Raw genomic sequence first — 15,651 nt, 5'->3', positions numbered from 1 at the left:
TAGATGTTATTATTATTAATTATTATTATTATTTTCACTTGTTTGCTTCTCTCTAAAGTTTGGCAGGCAAAGAGAGAATGCTTTTCTACTTTTCCTCACATATTCTGTCCATTTTGTTTTCTGCATTTTAGGGAGAAAAAAAAACCCAACAAAACTCCAAAACCAATGACACAACTTCTGTCATTTTGTTTTAAGAAAGAAAAAGAACATGGGTGGGTTTCTCATAATGGCCTTGAGGAGGTATGTTGTTGAAGTGGCTCAAGTGCTTCATTTGCTTGCTTTTTACATTTTCCCTTCTGGCTGCAATGGACACACTTTTTGTGTCATTCCCCCCACACCTCTGCCCCCACCATGTCCTGTACAAATTCTGGTTCCAGATTCCCCACATGGATCCCCTGTTCCCCCTCCCAAATGGCAGTAGGTAGGTGCAACTGTAGATTCATTTAACCTCTAAGGTATGATGCTGAAGCTATGAGTTGGATGGAAGAGCCATGTGAGAGAAAAGCTTTCCCATCACTGTGAGAAAGAATGAAGCAACACAGAGTCCAGTGGAGATGTGAGTGCCATGTTGGACTCAGCTCTACCTTGGCACTGGCATTAACTTGAGATTTTATATATATATAATTATATATACATATATATGCACGTATAGACATACCTAGGCACATATATATATATATATATATATATATATATATATATATATATGTCTTTGTGTGTGTGTATTTGTTTGCTGTTTGTTTTAGCACACTGTCCCATTCTCAGGTCTAGATTTGGGGCAGTTGGTCCTGGGGACAGGTTGGACAGAAGGGGCCAGAGTGCAGAAGAAGCCAGAGATCAGAGTGAGGCCCAGGCCCCCCCACGCACAGAACATGGACCAGCCATAGCCATGGCTGATGTCGTCGGGAAGTCCGTACAGGTAGCGGGGGTAGCGGGAGAGCTCAAAGTTGATTCCAGCCACGCACGTGCACAGTGAAATGATGCAGAAGGTTCCTGGAGGAGAGCGGGAAGGGGAGAAGGAGGGAGGAAAAAAACAAAGAGAAGTTAGAAGAGTGATAGACATACCCCTTTCCAAGCTGCATGAGAAGAGCTGGTGCAAGCAGTAAGGAAGTGCCAAAAGGAAGACGTTTGTATAGAGAGTGGCTTAGTCTGGAGGCTCCATGGAGAAAGAACTGAGTGCCACCAGAGCCTTGAATATTGATCTGCTGCTGAACAGAGCTGTATGGAGAAACTTCAACAGGAACACTTTTTCATTATGAGCACTCCCTTGGGAACCAGAATGCTCCATGGAACCATTGATTTTTCTGAAACTGCTTCACAGAGTAAATACAGAATGAATAATCGTGTTTTGACATTTTTGGGAGGGAAAATAACCTTGAATTTTTTGTTTCATTCCAATTTTTCAGTGATAGGCTTTATAGAATATTACAAGATACTTGTCATGTTCTGGCTCTGTTGAAATGTACATTTGAACTTATATGGGAGATTTTCTTCATGCTTTTCTTATATCAAAATACAGAATTTTTCATTATACAGTCTCCTTTTAAATATCACTAAAAATTCTTTAAATACTTCACAAAACTCAGATTCTGCCCTCTGCATGACTCCAGTTTCAATCCAGATGCCCTCTGCCACATTACTGAAATCTTCAAAATATCCTCTTCTTGTTTTCCATCTCTGCAGCAATATTTCATTTCTTATTTCTTCCTGAGAACATGGCAAGGACAAACTTCCTAACTCTGTAAAGTGATGTTATGGAATAACACACGTATCAGATGAGGCTGAACTTTATCCCACCCAGATGAGTCTAATTTTGATCTTTGGCCTTCAGCTTCATCAAAGCTAAACTCTGAGCTCCTGAAATGTCACAATTGCCACCCACACACCAAATAATGGATAGATACAGATGCTACACACCTGCCACAAGAGATAACTACTCATGTCAGCGTGAAGTTGCTACTTTATTTTTCTTCTCTAATTCCTCCCTTTGTGGGCCTCTCTGAGTTGCCTGGAGAGCCCTGGGCACAGAAGGCAGCCTACAGGACTCATGCTACAGGACACACACAGTCAGTCCTGTGTGTCCTCCCTCTGTTCATGCATGGATCAGTAGCATGTGGCATGTGCTACCTGTGCAGCCCGTCCTACATCTGTTCACTTACAGCTGCTGGTGAGGAATGTCCTCTTCTTCCTGGTCCGATCCCTAAACCAGCATAATCTTCCAAAGCAGTCACAATCTGCCTAGTTTCAATGACAAGCTCCTGTCTTCTGCTTAATGGATGTCCTTGCTTCCTTCTATTCCTTCCTGCCCCTGGCTCTGCTTCTCTTCTGCAACAATTTTGCTGTTGTTTCCCTGCTGCTTTGTTCTTTTTAGTTGCAGTTGCATTGAATAAATGAGTTTGACCTTCCCCACTCTGAACACAGAGGTAGGATTATTTGGTGAATTCCCATGGAATTTGGTTCAGGAACTGCATTTGCAGGAACATACCCACATCTCCAAAATGTGTGGACTTTCCATTATACTCACTTCCTTTATTTAGCAGGAACATCACATAGACATTGAATCTACAGACAAATCTCTATCATGGACCTGCACGGAGATCACTGTTATGGTTCCCTCTTCTGATCGCTGCTATGCCTGTTTGGATGGCCTTTTCTCCACTGTATTTTGGAATGTCACTTGTAGATAGTCTCTGCTGTAAAGGTCAGGTGCTTCCACTAATACCATGCACAGCTGCCAGATGGCCCAGAATATTCACAAATACTCATATTATGGGAGTGCCACTGGGCACTAGTGAGGACCAGCAAGCTGCTGCAGTAGGTACTATGCCTATTTCATTCCAAACAGTCTTCTTGCCACCCACCAGCACCCCAGCAGTCTGCAATCAGTGATCTGGATCCTTGCAAAAGCCTTGTGAGATCCCAAGCTTTGGAGTTGTCCTATACTACTTCAAAGCACAGAGTAGGATAAATGGGAAGATCACCATCCCACAATCCATTAGTCAAAAATCAGGTTATTTGATTAAAAACCACACGTTCTTTCCATGTTTTACTCTGTTACTTATGTTATTCAATGGTATGAAGATGTTTGACAAGAATGCGGTTGTTCCCTGTGTTCTATGTCAGAATGACTAGAACATTGTGGGATCGGGGAAAAAATGATGCCTCAGAGGCAATGTGCTCCGAACTGAGCTCTGTAGCTCATTTCAAATGGTTGTGGTTAGAAAATGACAGGGAAGGCCTTTCTTTGCTAGTAAGAACATGATAATTTCTGCTCTCTCAAAATATAAGATTGTTAAGAGAGGTGGGTGGGAAAATCTGTGTGGCCAGACTACAGCTGCATTTGCTAAGTACAAAAGGGAAGGAAATAACTTTGGATTTCAAATTCTCTCTGTGCTTTCATGCTTTGTCTTGGCTGTTTTGTTCACAAGCTCTTCAGTGCAATGAGTGTTGCTTACTCTTTGTATTTGAACAGTGCCCAATATATTGGCACTCCACCTGGCTGAGGGTATTCTGCCCCTTAACAAAGGAACAACAAAGAGGAGCAAGTAACAACACTAGAGAACTAAGCAAATCACAAGTATGAGACTTCTTTAAAAAAAGCCTGGCCCCTTTCTGGAGAATGTGCTAACACATGATGACAAATAATGACTGCCGTGCACAATGTCACAGAGTGCAGAGAACAGTCCTCAGCCTGTCATCCCCCAGTGCTTCTGCGGGATGTCTTGTACAACACAGACTTATCTGTCTCTCTAGCACTGTTCATTGCAGACACAAAAAAATGCCATTTTACGCCATCTAGAAAAATCTTTATGGCCATTTTATGGTCCTATGTGTTGCTTGTGTTCAGCCAAGCAAGGAAGTTCCTGCTTATAGTTAATCTGGCCTCTCACCAGGAAGGCTACTGATGAAAACCAAGTGAGGCTCCTACCTCATGACTGTTCAGTAGCTTTTCCTCATGAACTGGCAGTCACAACAAAAAAGATCATCCTTGCAAATTGCACAGTTATTGGCCATTGTAGTGAAGGAGTCATGGGTAAAAGGGATGCAGAACCTGAGCTTACCTGTGGAAAGGAAGCCTCTGCTAGTCCAGGAAAGACATGGAGCTGAGGTGGCAGGAGGAGGGAGGCTGTTGCTCCTGCCCATGACACTGCACTACAGACACAGTGCTTCAGAGGCAGCAGGACTGCAGGAAGTAATGAGCATTCCCAACCCTATGATCCTTTTTCTCCCCAGAAATCAAACTGAACCCTTCTGCAGTTTCCTCCCAAGTTTTTGCTGTCAGTGAAGTATCCTCCTACATATGCACTAATGTCCCAGATCCTCTGGAAACTGCACTGACACAAACTTTAATTTCTTTGTGAAAAACACCCCCCATAGCTGTTGTCCAAGCAGATGACCAGACCTGAAGGCTGGTGGTCCAGCCATGGCCCTGGCACAAAATGTGAATGGCAGGTGTTAATAAGTACTTGCTGGTACATGAGCTGCACAGGGAGATAAAGGCCATGCCCTTCAGCAGCAGGGGGGAGCAGAACTTGCAAAGTTCTTTGTGCTGGGATTTACACATTATCCTCCTAAGTGAAACCTAATGAATGAGACATGGCAACAGTGGGATTTTTGACAGGTAATTCACGTGTCACTGCAAAATACTTCAATCAAGTGAGAGATGAAATTTCACGTAAAGCTGTGTCAGTGCCCGAAAAACTGCTGTTTGACATGTAGTCAAACCTCCATCCTGACTCCTTGTCAGGTAGCCTCCCTTCATCTTGGCCTGGTTCTGACAGTGCCTGTCCTGCTAATGGGCTGATGATCATCAGTGGTTTGAGAACCTGAGCTATTAAATACCTCTTGGTTATCTTGTGCCTGTCTTTTTTATATATTACAGAATAATATTAAAAATTACACTGAATGTCCCTTTCATTTAGATTGGAAGGTTTTTTAGGACAGAGATGAACTTATTTGCTATATTTGTATATAAGATTGGGGTCCTGCCATCCTTGCTGCAGGGGCAGACATGGTCTGAAGAGGGATGGCAGGGAAAGGTAATGTCAGTGTTGGTCAAAGCCTAATTCCATGTGGATTATGAGTCAGAGCCCTTTGCTGTAGCTGTTTTCAAGCATGATTATATCAAGCAGTGCCATGGGCCTCTGCTGCAAGGAATTAATTTTTTCTTTTTTGTAAATGTCCCTTTCTTTCCAATCAGCCCAGCTGTGTGAGGGTCTGCAATGCCTCCACAGTTTTTAAACCTCACCTCCAGGGGAGACCAAAACTGCTTGTAAGTGAACTGATTTAAACACAAACAGGCTCAAACCATCCATAGCAAATCTGTTTGAATTTTCCCTGATGCTAGTATCTCCTTGAACCATGTCAGAAGCCATGTCCTTCACCCATAGACCTGGCTCAACTTCCAGAGTGATAGAGCTTGAGGGATTTCCCAAGGTCCATGGTGTCTTGAGACAAGAACTGGTGCCTTTCTTAGATGCACTGCAGATGAAGGGGAACCTTTGTGGTGCTAGGGCATAAACAGGCCCTGTTGGCAGGAGCTTCATCTAAACACCCTCATCCTTATTATTAGAGAGGAGGTGTCTGACTGGAACCTGAAGGAGACATCACCAATCTGAAGGCATGGGAAATCCAAAAAGCCAGTAATTAAAATGATCTGGGCACCAAGCCCATCTCTGAGACCCTCCTCCTACAGATCATTTGTCTCATGATTTGTAAATAATTTCCTTCATATCTGACAGAATGATATTCGTTCTCTCCCTCCCCCCCACAACAGATAGAAATGACTCACAAACTGTGCTGTCAGATGTACAAAGTAAACAACCCCAAAAACTGATTCTTCTCACCTTCTGTTATTTTTTAAAGCATACAGAAATGTCAAGTATTACTTATAAATTGGTAGATAAAAAGAAAACTGTAAAGGTATGGATTTTAAGATGTCCTTTGAAACCATGCAGTTTTCAAAAAAAAAGTAAATCTCTGCCTTTTAAAGTATTTCTAGTAGCTTCTTGTGACCACTAATGTCTTTGAAAGGAGTGCTGTTTACTTAATTATCATCACTTTCTTTTATTATAGGGCTACAGGAGAAAAAAAATCTCACAAGTCAAACATTATCTTTACTTTCTCTCTGCCCTACTAGCTTTTACTATTTTCTAGGTACATCAAACAAACAAATAAAATTAGTCTGATCCTAAAGTGGAGTGTGTAGCATCAACTATTTAAATTATATCCAAATCAAATGAAATTATTAAAGAATACACCGAATTCCCTTCCAATACAGTGATGACAAAAGCCTTTTGGAGGGAGGGAGCAGCTTTGCAGTAAACTCCTTCTGTGCACAGATTAAACGCCTCAGCAGCACGCAGCTCTTGAGAACACTTTATTGCTCTGTGCATACACACACAGAATATAAATTATTGCTTAATTATGTACTGTTCCAGTGAAGCAGCTTGCAGCATCACCAATAGGCTGCAGAATAGCAAGGGGTTTACTGGAAAATTGCCCTTATGAAAAAAGCGGAGATGGAAGGATAAATCTGACTGGGTGATGGAAATTTAGTGCAGTGTCCTTGTGAGATTACATCCCCACCTGGCTTGGGACTTAATGCATTTTTATCTTATACCATGGACCAGATAAACTGCACCGTCTGTCATGATATTGCATTATAGCCATTCTCAGAATGTGGTTTGCATTTGGCCTTTGACCTCCTGACTCACGAGGTGCCAGAGGTGCCCAGCAAACGCCAGAGCTGTGCTCCTGCTCTGTGTCACCTCCCCTGTGTGCCTGTCTAGGGACAGCTGCTGCACAAGCTGTAATTTCTTATGGCACCAGAGAATTATGTGTCCTCAGCTACAACACCAAACACTTAATGGGGACCATGCTTAGGCTTGTGTAAATCAGTATCTCATATATAGGAACAATGCTACAGCAGCTGAGGGCTGAACTCCAGTTTGCTCTTCTGATACAAGTGCCAGTCCATATTTCACACTGAAGATTTGCACATGGTGACCTTTATGTGACCGTACCCCTCAGGGCATGGGACTGCACAGGGAGTGGACACCCATGCTGTGCACAGCCACAGCCAGTGAGCTACAGCGATGAGCAAGCACTCTCTGAAGCTGTGAGTTGGCACGTAAGGCAAAAGCAACACTACTTAGCTAAAGGCACAAAGGTTTGATGGACTAGGCAGAGAAGAAAGCTTTCAGATCAAAGCCTGAGTGAATGAACTTCTGAGTACTTTAGCAATGGTGATTCCTATGACCCAACCAAAATAACCTAGCAATAATAAAGTGGGTTGACTACAGCCATTAAGCAAACATAACGGGTTGTGAACTTGCAGCCACAACACAGGAGACAGGAAAAATTGTGCCAGTTGTAGTACTGTGATATTATTCTGATTTTGCTGGAGCAGAAAGCAAAGAAAGGACCTCAGAGTCAAAATGAAGAAAAATTCTAATCCAAAGTTAGAAAAATTATCCCATCTGTGTGCTGGCAAACACCATGCTTGACAACATACAGAGGCTTCTGAGAGGTTCTTTCATCCTCTGGATGAAAGTTTCATCCACACTGGAGCTCACAACATGACCCAGGCAGAGGCCAAAAGATTAAACAGAAAGAGGCACTGGAGGTCTGAACAAACTCAAGTGACTCCATCACACCTCAGATTTGCCTTAGATGATGACACATAAGTTTAGTATCAAGCTGTACCTTAGGCAGGTGCTTCCCACCCTAGGCATTTGTCAGAGCTGAAGGGAAACTGTGGAGTCAGGTTGGGTTGCCTTGTCACAGGACATGTTCTGTAGTATGAGGAATCTGTGCATCATGTTGCAGCTTAGTCTTTTAGCAATGAGCTCATTATACCTCTAAGTATGTAAGACCATTTTCTTCCAGTCAAAAAATTGGACATCTCTCAGGAGCCTCAGAGGACCAGTGTAATCTTTCTTGTGCAGGAAATCCTAAATTGCTGAAAAGTCTACTGATAGATGTTCTTCAAGACAAGTAAGACTGGAGAACAGGTACAGCACAAGTAAATTCAACGCAGCCTTCTTCCATATTGCCTACTGTGTGCCACTATAAATACTTCTAGAGGGAATACCTTCAGGTCTAAAAGGCTAGTTAGTCACATTCCTTTTTAATCCTTCTGTTTGCTGAAGGCAGTACTAAAGAAGCCATTGGGAACTAGGGGTGATGGTCATGGCTACATGATTTGGATATTTTCCCCTTTAGGTGCTGGAGAAAAGTCTATCCGTTCATTTTTGTCAAGTGACCAAAGGACTCTTTGCTTGCACAACATTCAGGATCTTTACTACAAAAGTCTGTGGGCTCTATTACTGTTTCCCTGAGTTGACCTGTTAGGAACAGAAAATCCTCTCTATATGTGCTGATACAGTTACTGAGAGAGAATAGTCAGAAATCAAAATAAGATGCATTTTTATCTGGTTAACAAGAACCACTTAGTGCAGGGCACCACTATGAAGTTTACATCACATAAATGCTTGCAAGAAACAAACTAGACTGACACTGTGCAGTCCTAAAGGATCATGCTGAAATCTCCTTTCTTGTTGCAGAGGAAATACCTGCTCATCTTCTGTAGCCCATACAAGTACATTGGCATGACTTATCTCTGTATGCCCTGGAAGAGCCAGGTTGGGCAGAAATGAGGAAGGCCCTATTCATTTATAGTTTTTTCCAGATCCAGTTGCTTTTTAAATGCAGTTTCCAGTGTCCAGTTGGACTCTGTCCAGGCAGGTTAGACCAAGCGAGTGTGGCAGTGATTTGCCCAAGGGGAATGTTGTTTTCTGAGCTGACAACCTGAGGAGCCAAGAAAGTGAATCTAAATCTTGCTTCAGTCTCTGCATTTAACAAAACGATCTGCCACACACAGAAATTTCCTCCCCATTCCCTCTGTAAGGTTTTCTTTCTGTCTAGCAAATCATGCCAGCATTAATCTTCCTTCTGTTGCATGTGCAGTCTTTCCACTTTTATGCCAGGCATGCAAACAAGTCAGCAAAATTTCCTTTTAAAAAGACCAACCCAATAATAAATGTCAGTTTTGTTTTCATTGTCTTCCTTTGGCTTTGGTGCATCTTGCCATTGGAATTTAGAAGCCAACAACAGATCAAAGGCCTAGTGATATTATTAAAGGATATGGGACAACCACTGAGTTTTAAAACACACAGAACTTGTTTTCCAGGGCTGTGGGTGGGGAAGTCTTTTGTATTTCTACAGAATCTGTCTCCTCTGCTTTATTTCTACTTTATTTTACCTTCTGTCAGCCCCCCAAAGACCTACTGACATCCCTGAGTAGGAACTTGATTGCATGCCCTTCACAGACTACACTAAGTGGTCTGTCCGCGTAACTTTAGAAGGTACTGATGCTTCTGCCAGTACCTCGCATGCTGGTGAGGGAGAAATTACAAATCAGTATAGCTGACTTAAAATGAACACACAGAGGAATATAAAAAGCTCTCCCTGCTGAAAAGCCAGACAGAGCTGACTCCTTAATTTACTGCACACAAAGTTCAGGGAGACAGATTTAAGCTAGGACAGAAAAACAATGAATTTAGAGGTGCGCATACACTACTTGCCCTGTCTGTTGCTCCAGACTATAAGATCTCTGGACCTCATTAAAGAAGCTTTTTCTCTCCTTCTCCTAAGTGCCAGTGCCCTCCTGTGATCAGGTACAAGGCTAATGAAATTGTGTTGGTATTTCTTTCCCCACAGCCTGCAAGTGCACATCTAGGAGCATCAGAAATGAGCCACAGGAAAAAAAACAACCCACAACACATTTGAAGGTTGACTTTGAAGTCAGCTGATAATGTTTCCATGGAGATCAAATGCTATGGAGTTTACAATGAATTCTCTTGTTGAGCCTTTCCTTCCAGGGGGAAAAAAGCCCCACAGAACAGTATTTCTAAATGACTACACTCTGCAGTACTGTTGTGTTATTGACTTGCAAAAAACACATCTATATGCCCCCCCTGTTTTTCTTATGGAGATGTTACCTTAGGTTTCAACATTTCAGTGCCAGGTGCGCTAGTATTCACCTAGAGAATCAGATATATTCCTGAGGTACTGGGGAAAAAATAACATCCAGTGAAAATAATATTCTATGAGACAAAAGATATAACTCTGCATTTGAACTTATGCTGTAAATGAGAGTTATGATTCCCCTTGAGGAGTATTATAACATGAAATTATAAAAGAGTATTTCAGTTGCTGATAGGCAGTGACACACAGATGTCTGTATTGCCAAAGGGAGTGATCTTTCCTGTTTCCAGAGTCTCCTATTTCCTTTTCAAAATGAGTGCCAGCATAAATAAATAAATGCAAAATGTGTTGCTGGTGCATGAGAGAGGAGAGAAGAGAGAAGTACTAGCAGTTAAGATGCAACATGGACCCCCAGCTCTTTTAAGCCTTGTCCTGCCATCTGCTGAGCAACTTTTTCTAGCTGGGAAATGATCAACAGGCCATCCTGGCAATATATTAACCCCAAAAGATGGCAAAGGGGATGTATGTCTGCCGGAGTGATTTCCTGAATATTTATTTTTGAGTGAAAATAGGAAATTAGATAGCATTCAAAAGGCAAGTGGTAACAATTGCTAAAGGCTCATCACTAATGCTTCACTGGTCTGGATGAAGAAGCAGTTCTAGTTCTATCCCCATATCAGGACATGTGTATGTGCAGTGAACCCATATCCATACTTGTCTGGACATGTATCTGTCAGTAACCTGGTTTTGAAAGACATAAGACAAGAAAAGCCACACTTCAGACTCCAGAAACTGGGCCTAAAATGGCACCAAGGAACATGACCTTGAACCAGGTCTGTGAGAGGCAGCACAAACTCTGCAGGGAGAGATGTTTTAAAAGAATAATAGGATTGCTTAAGTTGGAAAAGATCTCTAAGGTCATCAAGTCTGACCATTAACCCAGCACTGCCAAATCCACCACTAGACCATGTTCCTAAGTGCCACATCTACACAACTCTTGAATGCCTCCAGGAATGGTGACCTCTTCTCTAGGCAGCCTGTTTGAACACACTTTTGGTGCAGAGATTTTTTCTTTACCCAGTCTAAAGCTTCCCTGGTACAATTTCAAGGCCATTTCTTCATGTTCTATGATTTGTTACTTGGAGAAGAGACCAACCCCTTCATAGCTACAATTTCCTGTCAGGCAGCTGTAAAGAGGAATAGTCTCCCCTGAGCCTGTCTTCTCCACAGTTAAGAACCCCAATTTCCTCAGCTACTCCCCATAAAGAGGGATGAATCCTTAAAAGCAAAAAAGGACATTTTTACAAACAGGTTGACTCTTATTTCCTGAACATGAATGCTCTTGGCCTTGTTACATTACTTCCTGATGGGCATAAAGCCTGCATGACTGCTCTGAGCTCTGCTTCTCCTCACAGATCCCAAAAGACCCTCATCAGCTCCTTTTCTGCCTTCCACAACATCCTTGTCATGTGTTTGAGGGTTTCAAACAATCAAGAGCCTTTGAGAGGTTTAAACATTTAAAGCCTATTAATGCTGTACATTAACTCAAGCTTGTTCCAACTCAAAGCCTTAAATCATTTTAGAGCTTAATGCAAAATTTAGCCAAAAGCACAGGTAGGAGCCAGAGTGTTCACGTGTGTGGTGGGGGAGGCATGGCAGGGGGGGGAATAATTTTGTTGTGCTGAGGCTGGTCTCAAAGACTTTCCTAACCGATTTATGGCAGCTCTTGATACAAACCAGCCTGTGTCTCCATCTGGAGGTCAATCCACATAAATAAGTTCTCACAGTGGTCTGTAGGAAGTTTTGTCAAATTTTTAAGCTCCTCTGCAGTCATTAATTTAGAACCTCCCACAGGAATAAAACATGATTGGTATCTCTTTTTTTTTTTTCCAGTCTTCCAACTTGTTTTGAGTTATAAATACTCTTCAAAGTATTATGCCTTTGTGAAAACTTTATTTATCCCAAACCTCACAGTTCACATTTCAGTAACTTACTGCAGATCTTGGTTTTTGTAAAGATCACGTGCTGCTGTTTAAGATCTTTCTGCATACACTTGTGCATGCACATGTGCATTTATACTTGCCTTTACATAGGGAAAAAAATAATTGACGTAAACTTTCTAAAACTATTCCTTTTTTTTGAAGAAGCACAAGAAATTAAACTTTCAAAGAATAATGTTGTATAAATTAAAAATATATATGATCACACAAAATACCTTCCATATTCAGTGTTGTGGTTGATCATGTCACCACAAGTAAACATTTTGAAGAATGGGTAGAGACCTTGATTATTAATGAAAAATAGAAGTCCTAGGTGCTCTGTGGGACATATTGTATTTCCCAATGAATTCCAAAGAATGGCTCTTACTTTCTCCCTTTGTTTATCCTTCTCTTTGCTTCCTCTTGGCAGCTACTATGAAGACACTTCATAACTGCCTAGGAGATGTCAGTCACAGAGCTTTGCCTTATACCTGCTACATTAAATTGCTCCTTTTTTGTTAAATTATTCAGCTGTGGAATGATTATTTTGAGATGGCAGGACCACAGTTGTGTAGAATAAACACTCTTATTTTCTACTGTTACGTGCTATTTTCAAAGTACAGTGAGTTAAATTTGAGACTCAAATGACTCAACAGCTGGTAACAATCCATGGCTGCAAATCCACAGATCTCTCCATTGTCATATCCTAACATATGCACAACACGGGCGGAGGAAGCACAGCCGGGGGGTTTGGAAGACAAGGCTCTCTCTCTGTGGAGGTGGGAGTGAAAGAGGATACGGACGTGTGCAGCACAGCTACACTGACAGCAGTGCTGCACGGGCTCCCAAGCCCTGGTTTGAAGCCCCAATTTCTGATGGGGTTGGCATCCCAGCCTGACCATCAGTTCCTGGGCACAGTGAGTTGTGCTGTGACAGCTGATGGCACTGGCACAGAACCCTGGGTGTGTCCTCATCCCCGCTGGCACCTCGCGACAGCCCCACATGAAGCGTGGCACAGCTGGGGCACAAGAAGGTGACCCAGTCTAAATGGTCAGTCCATCCTCTGGCTGTGAGGATAATAAAGCATTTTGTTGCCTTACCCCTGGACTGAGGAAAGGAATATTTTTCAGGTATTTCTGAGAAGGTTGGAAATTACTTATTGAAAGCTATTTCTCTCTAGTTTAAAATTAAAAAAAAAAAAAAAAAACGAAAACGCACTCATAACATACATAGGTGGATTTTTATTTATTTATTTCTTTAAAAAACATTCTCTCTTGCAGATCTGAAATAAAACATTACATTATGCCAACCCGCATAACTTAATTTTTTATTCCTTCTTACACATCTTTCCTGCCTGCTTATCTTTACTGCAGCAGCCAGCACTGGAATGAATAGGTGATCACCTCTGCTATGGGAAAGATTTGAAGCTTTTCTAACCCTGACCTAGGTTCTCTGAGTATGGATGGGCTACAGAGAGTAATGTCTCTGCAGCACTCTTAGAGGGGGTCAGAAGAAGCCCAAATCAGTGGCAAAAGTGGAACTGGCAAATGGCACTTGAAACCCTCAGACTGGCAGATCACCACTGGTGTCAAGGGAGGAGAGGATGAAAGAAATTCCTTATTTTTTTGAAAGCAAATGCTAGAACAAAAAAATCAGCCCAGAAGAACTCCATACTACTACTTATGTGTACAGCATGACTTCCAGGCCTTTCAGTGCCAGTAGAAAAGGAAGTTTCAGTCTCCCAAGCAAAGCTCCAAGCCCAGTACCTCAGGCAAAAATATCACTAGGCAAGAAATGAGCTGCTATATGAGACTCCAGATCATTTTATTACAGATCTGCATAGTGAAGCCAAATCACACATTTAACAGCTGGAATAATTTCCAAATAGACTAATTGGAGACTGAATTATTAATGGTAAAATTTCTAATTGGCTCAAAGCAAGGTTACAGCAAGAAACTCACTTGACTTTGCAAAGAATAACGAATATTTGCAAGGCTAGTAAAATTACATGCTTCTCTAAGGAAATTGTTACCAAATAGGGAAAAAACCATAAAGTCATCCTAAAGTGTATGTCACAAGACAAAACTGGCAAAGACCTGATAAGAGTGAAGAGAACAGGTAAAAGAGTAAACAAGTGCAGAGATGATTTATTACATTCATTTGCAGTAAATTTGGAATGAAATAAGACAACGCAGAAGTCTCTCCCTGAAGGGCTGCCTTGTTAGGCATGCAGTAAAACCCCTAACTATTTCACTGAAATGTGTTCTCAGTACAAATTACAGACTTACAAAAGGAAAATACGTGCATGTGCAGCTGATGGACAGAGCTCTGATAAGGATGATAAAATGTCATTCTTTGTCAGTCTTTTAATCCATTTACAAAGGCAAGTGATGTAGTGTCGCCCTGATTTTGTAAGACTTTGTTAAGCCTTCTGATGTTTACATTCTTTCAACAAACTTTCTCACACACAGTTCTGTAAATAACCTATGTTTTGCATTCTTTCATGGAGGTGGAGAGAATTGATGGACCCTTGGTCTGTCCAGTGGCATTGGAGAGGTGGCACTGTCACCCTCCAATCCACTGTCACCTTTGGAAAACTATAAATGTTGGAGTCAGAAAATAAAGGTTCTTCTTTTTTGTTCCCTTCGAGAGCAGCAGTGTCTGTGTCATCATTTCGTGCCTTATCACAACAATGTAGCTTTGGCCAGGGATAATTGTGTGCTGAGGCAAGTACCAGAACATGATATTAGAAGTGCCATTTTGTATTTCCAGCTGGGACAACAGACAGTAGTTCAGCAGGGAGGCGCACAAGTTAGAGAGGGGGAGGATGAAATTACTGCCAAAACACTGGATCATGCCACCAGGAGGCAGCTACCCCACTTTCCCCACAGCAGGCACTGATGAGGAGGAAAAGGGTTTTGAAGTATTTAGGCAAGAAGTTAGCCCTGCCCTCAAATTAGAAATAATGCAAGCCATATGATATTTCTAAACAGCTGACTGAAATCAGCTGACCTGGGAAAACATCAGGCAATCAGAGATTGCATTTAAAAGATCATATTATAAAGCAAGTACAGTAACAGAAGATGTGGTGAGATTGGGTTTGCATGACTGCAACCTAGCAGAATCTGAGATGCTGAAACAAGAAAATCCTGTGAATGAATGTGGTGGAAATCAGGTAGAAAAACCTAGGGTTAGATGGATCAGCTTGTTCGCTGATGATGATAAAGGAAGTATTCACAAACAACTTGGTGGAGACCAAAAGAAGGGATTCCTGGAGACCATGGAATTTGTCTTGGTAGAGTTACCAAGTTACCAGTGTGTCAGTTCATAGCATCTCAGCTCTTTGGAGCTGGAACTAAAACTGATATTTGACCTTGACAATACTGGCTAAATTAGATGTTGAGGGAGTGAAGACACCAACCAAAAGAACTGGAAGGTTTGCCATGATAATAAACCCAAACAAGTCAAGGATTTGAATACTTTCAAAAGAACTGCTCAAAGCCAGGAAATGTGATGACCACTTCCTGGGAACTGATGAGGTGGCCATGTCTAGACTTGAAAATGCAAAGGCATAGTTTTGGTGCAAATAAATTTGCTTTGGTCAAAACACAATGTATAAAATATCCCACATGCATTTCCTCAGGTAGATGTTTAACTGAATTCCTGTTAGACTAGGTACTTT

The 15,651-nt window shown here is 41.8% G+C and overlaps 1 protein-coding gene across 1 annotated transcript in view; it reads right to left on the bottom strand.

Annotated features, from left to right (window-relative positions):
- Positions 1–742: 742 nt before the first annotated feature.
- The window catches only part of TMEM178B (transmembrane protein 178B), a 207,890-nt gene continuing 192,981 nt past the window's right edge, over positions 743–15,651 (bottom strand). The window contains exon 4 of the mRNA XM_041487511.1: positions 743–993. Coding sequence (XP_041343445.1) covers positions 743–993 — 251 coding nt within the window. The remainder of the gene's footprint in view (positions 994–15,651) is intronic.

This window comes from Pyrgilauda ruficollis, unplaced genomic scaffold (assembly GCF_017590135.1).
Source record: "Pyrgilauda ruficollis isolate IOZ18807 unplaced genomic scaffold, ASM1759013v1 scaffold80, whole genome shotgun sequence".
NCBI lineage: Eukaryota > Metazoa > Chordata > Aves > Passeriformes > Passeridae > Pyrgilauda > Pyrgilauda ruficollis.
The sequence above is the reverse complement of the archived record's forward strand: the minus strand, read 5'-3'. Positions and strand labels throughout refer to the sequence as shown.